Source organism: Megachile rotundata, chromosome 11 (genome assembly GCF_050947335.1).
Source record: "Megachile rotundata isolate GNS110a chromosome 11, iyMegRotu1, whole genome shotgun sequence".
Lineage (NCBI taxonomy): Eukaryota > Metazoa > Arthropoda > Insecta > Hymenoptera > Megachilidae > Megachile > Megachile rotundata.
In genome coordinates this window covers 8,301,456-8,309,950 of record NC_134993.1, presented here as the reverse complement: position 1 = coordinate 8,309,950, position 8,495 = coordinate 8,301,456, and the positions used below count along the sequence as shown (strand labels likewise).

At 48.7% G+C, this 8,495-nt stretch overlaps 2 protein-coding genes across 2 annotated transcripts; both read right to left on the bottom strand.

Moving 5' to 3' along the window:
* Positions 1 to 1,020: 1,020 nt before the first annotated feature.
* On the bottom strand, positions 1,021 to 3,350 carry LOC143265406 (uncharacterized). Its single transcript, XM_076537235.1, has 2 exons — positions 2,562 to 3,350; positions 1,021 to 1,212 (listed from the first exon to the last, which is right to left on the bottom strand). Exons 1-2 carry the CDS (start codon positions 3,348 to 3,350, stop codon positions 1,021 to 1,023), a joined length of 981 nt encoding a protein of 326 aa, XP_076393350.1.
* A 1,074-nt stretch (positions 3,351 to 4,424) lies between these two features.
* Positions 4,425 to 7,942, bottom strand: LOC143265405 (uncharacterized). Its single transcript, XM_076537234.1, has 3 exons — positions 6,406 to 7,942; positions 5,642 to 6,354; positions 4,425 to 5,558 (listed from the first exon to the last, which is right to left on the bottom strand). The coding sequence occupies exons 1-3, from the start codon at positions 7,940 to 7,942 to the stop codon at positions 4,425 to 4,427; spliced, it is 3,384 nt and encodes a 1,127-aa protein (XP_076393349.1).
* Positions 7,943 to 8,495: the final 553 nt, after the last annotated feature.

Here is an 8,495-nt window from a genome sequence, read left to right as displayed (position 1 = left end):
TTAAATTACATACTCTGCAACAAATTTAAATTTAAATTAGGTATTGTATAACAAGGGCGTACTCTAGAATTAAATTACGCACTTTACATCAAATTTCAATTTCATACTGTACAACAAATATCAATTTAAATTATATACTGTACAACAAATGTATATTGTGTAAATAAATCACATGCAGTACAACAAATTTTGACTTCTGCTTTGGTTTTCATTATGCATCATTTCTATTAAGTTTCAGTGTCAATTACACTGATTGTGAATCAAGAAGCTATTATTTTTTTTCGTTATTTGCGCTCTGAGAAATTTTGTTCTATTCCTTTAACTTTGATCATTATGTCACCCACACTAGAGTGACGTATGAATTTATATTTGTATTACAGTAGTAACATTCCTACCCATAACTAGCTTCATTAAATACGTGACATGTAATATAGAAAGCTAAATATCGTCAAAACAATTCAGTTTGTCGGAAACAAAGTTACAATTTCTAATCTAATATAAAAATTCACAGATGTCAGCCTACAATTTGACACGTGACCTAATGTAAAAGAAGCTCTATCAGTGAACACTACCAGTTACACTTCAACAAATAAGAATAGTGACAATAACTGCAGTTCGCAATATCTCTCGAGAAGTTTGCTTGTCATTTTCGCCTAATGGCTTGAGCCAATACTACCGCCGCAAATACGTGTGAGGTGTCCATTTTTATTCTGACCAATTGGGGTAGTCCTTTCAAACACCGGGTTAGCCTCCTACGCGCCTACTCCTGGGTTGACTACGGTATGTACGGTAGACAACCCTGTTCCTGGCGCGTAGGCTGAGTCAGGTTTAAGGGACCTGCCCTACCTTGAACAGTCCAATGTGACGTTCTGACGTTCGAGGTAACCAGTTGAAACGTTTGCCGACTTATTCTTTGACTCAATTGTTGTGCGTGACCAATAGTACTAACATCGAAAATACGTGTGGTGTCCATTTTTCTATTCTGATCAATTCAAACCGTAACTCTTCTAAACACCTGGATCAACCTCTTCGCGCGCCAACTCGTGGGTTGACATCGGTACTTTTCTCTTTATTGTTCCACGTGTCAGCTATTGCAAGTTTTAATTCATCTACATTCGAATATGTACGATTCTTCTCATCTTGATTACGTCTTTTATTAATGTAACTGACAGTAGCACATTTGAACCTGTTTGTTTCACAACATACCTTTGTCTCCGATACGAAAATTGATCATGGCTTTTTCTCGCTTTGATAGTTTTTTTCTTGAGGTATCTCATTTTTTAACCTTCATAAACAAATCTTGCGATGTAAAATAAACCGACTGTATCAGAACAACTCAATTTTTCGACGGTGAATACGCACAGTTTATTTCAATTATTATATAACACACGTATTATAATTTAGTCTGCTAGTGACATCAATATTGCAATCAAAGCCGAAATACTTGATCCCGCAACGAAAGTCTTTGCAAAATATAAAGTAAAGTCCGTAATGACAACAAGTATGTCCCGTAGTGACAAGTTATAAGTGAAGCCTCGTAACAACAAATATAAAGAATGAAACGCGTAGCAACAAATATAAGAGAATGAATCGAAGTGAAGTGCGGGCCCGGTGCCCTCGCTTATTTTATACGTTTCACTCCCCTACGACGTCTCCTAGCAACCACCCGATTTCTTCGAAATCTGCCACGTGCCCTCCGTCGACCTTGGCTTCGCGGTCATCCCTCTACGACCGATCCTTGCGATGCCGCCCGCCCTTTGCGGCCGAGCCGCCGCGCCGCCACGCCGCGCGCCGATACCGATGTCGCGCCGGCACTTGCCGGTACCCGCCGTCAAACGGAGCGGTCCGCGCCTTTGTACTCGTTTCTCGAAAATTACGCATCAGGAGACGTCGCCGAGGAGTGTCTTTCTTTTCTGCCGAAGTGCGCACCTGGGTTCGCCGGCATTTCGCGGTGGATCAAATACTTATTAATTGGCATTTTTCTCGGAATTTCAGAGCATGTGCCACGTGCCACTTTTGCCACGTGCCATTGCCACGTGCACCACGCACGTGTACATTTCTTAGAAAAATTAATTATCTATCGTCTTCGAGTGCGACCGATCCCGCAGACAGCTAGCCGGAGCGCAGGGCAAGCAAGCTCGCCCCCGCCCGGGTTCTCACCTCTCCCGAGCGGAGTGGCCCTCGGTGTTTTGGTGAGCACCACCACTCCCGGGCGGATTGGTTACCCCCGGTGCTACGATGGTGTTTTTCATGCCGAGACACTCATGGTGTTCGACGAATACGGCCACAGGTTTCCCCGTGCACGTAGGGCTTCGAGGCATGGAAACTCGCCATGCCTGCTGCTTTTGACCAGTCGTCCCCGAAAACCCCGCTAAATTCATTAAATCTTATGTTTATCTTTAAATTCTCATCCCATGCTCTGAAATGCCTCAATTGGCCAGTTCTATCCGTAACAATCCTCCCCCTCGTACAAAATTCATTTAATTTTGTACCTCATTTATGCCTAGTAGTTTTATTAGTTTTCGTGCCGGACGTATAAAATCACCCGTTCGTGTGCGCACCTCGGCCACTCTGACTTCTTTATCTACACCGGGAAATACTCGTGTAACGGTCCCTTTTCGCCAACTATTTCGCGGTGCTTGTAAATCTACGATCAACACTATATCGCCTACTTCTAAGGGATTTTCCTTTTCGGTCCATTTCTTTCGCGGTACGAGCGTAGGTAAATATTCGCGCAACCATCGTTTCCAAAACGCCTCCGCGAAACTCTGCGCTGTTCGCCACTGTTTTCGCAAACATACATTTTGAAAATCATATCTACCTAGCTGAACCTCACCCGAGGACGATCCTATCAGGAAATGATTTGGCGTCAGTGCCTCTTTATCGCGAGGGTCTAACGACACGTGCGTGAGCGGCCGCGAGTTTACCGAATGTTCGGCTTCGGCAAAGAGCGTAGAAAGAACTTCTTCGGAGGGTGCTTGTTCCCTTAAAATCACGTTTAACGCGGTTTTTACCGACCTAATCAATCGTTCCCACGCCCCACCCATATGCGGTGCGTCAGGGGGGTTGAAAACCCACTCCACACGTTTCGACAATGCATATTCCTTGATCTTAGCTCGGTCCATACTCGCGGTCGCGTCTTTCAGCTCCTTGTCCGCGCCCCGGAAATTCGTCCCATTGTCGCTGTAGACTACCTGCGGTGTGCCTCTCCGCGCCGCTAGTCTTTGTAATGCCCTTATGGCCGAACTGGCACTTAACGAATGCGCGATTTCTAAGTGGATGGCCCTTGTCGTGAGACACGTAAATAACACTCCCCAACGTTTCTCTCTTCGCCGCCCGATTTTTACCATCATCGGTCCAAAGTAGTCGATCCCACAGTGTGTAAAGGGTCTCTGTCGAAAAGCTACACGCCCGACCGGTAGCGCGGACATCAGCGGGTTCTGTGGCCTGCCTCGCCGTATACGACATACAATACACCTACTTATGAGCGAACGTAAAACGCGTCGAAGACCGATTATATGGTATTTTTGCCTTAATTCGTTGACTACCGCGTCGCTACTCGCGTGATAGAACTTCCGATGATATTCTGCAATTAGTAATTTTGTCGCGGGGTGTCGACCCTCAAGTATGATTGGTCGGTTGTCAAAGCCCTCAAGTCCCGTTGCCGTTACGCGCCCGTTTGCCCTCAAAATTCCCTGTTCGTCTACGTATGGACTTAAACCGGCGATTTTACTTCCCTTGTTGATATTACGGCCGTTTCTCAACGCAACTATCTCAGCTCCGAAATATTCTTCCTGGATAACGCGGTACCAATATTGTTCCCCTATCTGAACTATTTCCAACGGTTCTTTCACGGTGTTCTTCCCCTTCCAACGACCGACGATCGCGTGTACTCGTCGCGCGATGACGAGAAGACCGCGCCAACCCATCAATCTTATCGGTAGCGAAAATTCTGCTTTTACCGTCGCCGCCACGTAGACGCACGCTTTCCGCTGCTCCAATCCGTCGATTGTCGCCTTCTCTTTCGCGGTCAACGTTTTTTCTATCGGCCATTCGGATTCCGGACGTCGCAAAAATTCCGGGCCTTCAAACCATCGCGGGCTTATAAATTCGGAGCTATTTTCGAAGCGCGTCGCGTCGTCCGCGGGATTCTGACCGGTCGGAACCCATCGCCACTCCGTCGTCCGCGTGTTTTCCCCGATCTCTCCTAAACGGTTCGCTACGAATACTTGACGCGTCCGCGGCTCCGATCTAATCCACGAAAATCACGGTAGTCGAATCTGACCAAAAAACTCGTCTACTAATTTTAATGTCTAGCTCCTTTTCTACGAACGTCGCGAGTCTTGTCCCCATCAGGGCCGCCTGTAACTCTAATCGCGGTATTGTCAACGGTTTCAACGGCGCGACTCTACTTTTGGCCATGATCAAGGAACGTGCGCGGATTCAGACTCATTTTCGTTTTCGAACCGCAGATAGGCTACCGCCGCGTAAGCCGTTAAGCTCGCGTCGCAAAACACGTGGAGTTGCGCTTCTGACTCCCGCGATTCCGTTACCCCGTAACACCTCGGCATCCGGCATTCTTTTACCCTGTCTATCATGGACACCCACTTGCGCCAACGGACAAAATCTTCCTCCCGTAGTGGGTCATCCCAATTTATACCGCTTCGCCATATTTCCTGCATGATGATTTTTGACTTTAACGTGAACGGCGCGAGGATACCGAGCGGATCGAAAACCGACATGATAACGCGTAAGAACTCTCGTTTGGTGGGCTTCTTTTCGCCTAGCAGGATTTCTTTCGGTATATTCTTTAACTCGACATTGAATTTGAGTTCATCATTCTGTGTGTCCCAAAAAAGACCGAGGACCCTCTCTCCCCCTCGGTCGCCTAACCGCGTGTCGCCCTGCTCTAACCGTTGCCCGTGATCGACGGAACTTCGCAAAACCTCTACCTTGTTGCTCGCCCAACCATGCATGGCGAAATTCGCTCGCGCGTTTATCGCGATTACATCCCGAACGAGATCTGCCGCTTCGCGCACGGTTCTTCGGCTCGATAAGAAATCGTCCATATAGCTATCATTAATAATACTTCTAACTGCCTCCGGGTGAGCTTCATTACAGTCTTTCGCATTCTTATCTTTGACGTAGATCGCGCTACACGGGGATGATTTGGCGCCGAAGATCAACGTCGACATCTCGTAAATGTCCGGTTCTCTATTCCTGTCTTTTCCTCGCCATAGGGATCTCTGCGCACCACGATCGCTTTCCCGAATTTGCACGCGTAGGAACATATCTGAAATGTCCGCCTTCACCGCGACCGCGTATTGTCTAAACCGAATTAATATTCCCGGCAATGATTTTAATAGGTCCGGACCTGACATCAGTTGGTCGTTTAAACTTATTCCTCCGGTTTTTGCCGCGGCATCGAAACCTAGTCGAACTTTATTTGGCTTGTTTACGTTTCGCACTCCGAAGTGCGGTAGATACCACGTCCTAGCCCTCTCTAACGTGTTCTCAACCCTTTGAGCGTAACCCTGGTCCAGAAAACGCTGCATTTCCTGGTAATATAAACGTGCATATTCGGGATCGCGATCTAACCTTCGTTCTAATAATTCTAACCTTTTCCGCGCAGTAGACAAACCGTTCGTGCTCGGCGCGTGATCGTCCTTCCATAAGAGGCCCGTTTCCCAGATTTTCCCTTGCGCGAACTAGTTTCCTCTAGTATCCGCAACGCGCGATCCTGCTCGCCTTTACACGCGACGCTATCCTTTATTCCGGTATATTCTAGCGCGAAATAACCCTTTACTAAGTCGTCTAAAGAAGTCAGAGCCTCCCCTGTACATTGGTATTCGCTTACATCTATTTTGTATACCGCGCGTGAGGAGCATTTCGCGGACCCATGCACGGTCCATCCAAGACGGGAGCGCGAAACCGCCAAATCTGTACCTATTATCTCGCGCAGTTCCCGTGTTACGATTAGGTCCCAATTGTCCTGACCGATTAATAATTCTACGCGTGCTCCGTGATACGGTCGGATCTCCACGTCTTTGGCGGCATCGTGTACCCGCGCAATAATGTCCCAGCTGATCGACTGTGTGGGAAACTTCAGATTTTTGACGGTTATCGCTCCGCGGATCTGGTGCGTGCCGAAGATCCCTTCCACGTCAAAATCTACTTTTTTGCTATTCTCTAATCGAATTTCTCCTTCGCCTATTCCTTTTATAGACACGTCTATTCGCGAACCCTTTACCCCTAGGTCTCGCGCCAACCTATCGTCTATCAGGGTGACCGTGGAACCCTCGTCTAGTAACGCGAATGTATCTATTGTTCGCTTCGGCCCACCCGCGCGTACCGCTATAATTTTCAGCAATACGCTTTGCCCGTCTAGTCAACTATCTAGGGAACCGCGATTTTCCCCCGACCTGTTGTCGCTCGCGACGTATGCCCTGCTCGGCGCACTCTCTCCCCCGGATATCGCCCCGCGCTGAGCCTCATTTTCCGCACTATTTGCGTCGACATATTTATGCAACAGGATGTGATGCTGCCTCTTGCAGACCTTACACATCTCACTTTTGCAATCGTTTCTTGAATGACCGGGCCTCAAACACCCGAAGCATAGGTTGTACTTTTTCACGAGATCCCAGCGCTTACTCACGGGCTCACGGGCAAAGAAGAGGCATTTCGGCGACGGGTGATTATCCTTTTTGCAAAACGCACATTTACGAGTTTCCGTCGCGTTTGTTTCTACGCGCCTATCTCGCCGTTCTGCTACGCATACCACAGCCGTTTTCGCCGACGACCGCCGCGATCCACCGAACGCGCCGCGATCTACCCTTTGTGTCGGTCGTTCCGTCGTGAAATCGATATCAAAAATCCCGGCTTCCGTAGCTAATTCGGCTTCCGCGTATATGAAATCCGCGAGTTTCTCGAGTTCCGATTTCTCTTCTCTAACGCTTACGGCGTACCGGTTATATGCATATCGCAATGCTATCGGTATCTTATGTCCCACGGATTTTACTAGTTCGGGGCTGTGCAGGTACCCCAACAACCTAAACGTTTTAAACGCTACCACTGCACTGCGTAACTTCGTCGCGAATTGTACGAGCGAAATTCTCCCCGAATCTATCTCCGGTAATGTCTTTAACTCCGCGACGATTTTCTCGGCAGCGGCCCGTTTATTCCCGAAATGTAACTCTAACGTCTTTATTATTGTGTCCGCGTCGCGGCTACTCGCGAGCAAAGTTTTGACCACGTCGCGTGCCTCGCCCTTTAGGGCATCGAACAATCGTGCAATGTTTTCGCGGTCCGAGTATCCGCCCGATTCGGATGACGATATATATGCCTCCTTAAAGTGTAGCCACTCTAAGGGATCACCGGAGAAGCTAGGTAACGCTTTCGCGGTTGTGAGACGATTTACTAATCGCGAACTTCCTTCCCCTGCGAGCGACGCTTCACGTACCGCCGCCAACGTGCGTTCGATAGCCGCGGATAGTCGATCAGCCGGGTCAATAAAGGATTGCTCACTCACGTTTCGCTGACGCCTTACTGGTAACGTGGTGCTGTTGCTCCATGGCTGATGCGTTGCCCTGTCGTCCTCGCTGCCCTGGATTTCCTCCGCCTCGTCGGAGAAGTCCGTGTCCTCGTCGGCTGCGGATGGGATGCTCGCCTCCGTGGGTCGCTGCTGCCATCCTGCTCCGTGACCGCTGCCTCCTGGCAGCTCCTGCTGCCGCTGGTTCCCAGTGGTCCTTGTTGCCCGACGCCCCTGTCGGATGACAGGTAGGATGGGAGACGGTGCCCTGGAAGGCCCCGCAGAATCTTTGTCCTCCATGGTTGCCGGTCCTGGTCCTGGATCTGCCAATGCTCTCGCCTTCGCTGGTCTGCCCCGCTTGGCCGCTGGCTGCTTCCCTGACTGCTGGGCTGCTGCTCGTTTTCCTCGTACCATTGTCTCGAGTAAAGTCCACTTTGTGTGTCACTCGCACTTCCACACAAGTCACGATATCGCGTCAAACACCGTCTGTCCGGTCAAAGTGTCCCGGGTTTTGGCACCAAAAATTGTATCAGAACAACTCAATTTTTCGACGGTGAATACGCACAGTTTATTTCAATTATTATATAACACACGTATTATAATTTAGTCTGCTAGTGACATCAATATTGCAATCAAAGCCGAAATACTTGATCCCGCAACGAAAGTCTTTGCAAAATATAAAGTAAAGTCCGTAATGACAACAAGTATGTCCCGTAGTGACAAGTTATAAGTGAAGCCTCGTAACAACAAATATAAAGAATGAAACGCGTAGCAACAAATATAAGAGAATGAATCGAAGTGAAGTGCGGGCCCGGTGCCCTCGCTTATTTTATACGTTTCACTCCCCTACGACGTCTCCTAGCAACCACCCGATTTCTTCGAAATCTGCCACGTGCCCTCCGTCGACCTTGGCTTCGCGGTCATCCCTCTACGACCGATCCTTGCGATGCCGCCCGCCCTTTGCGGC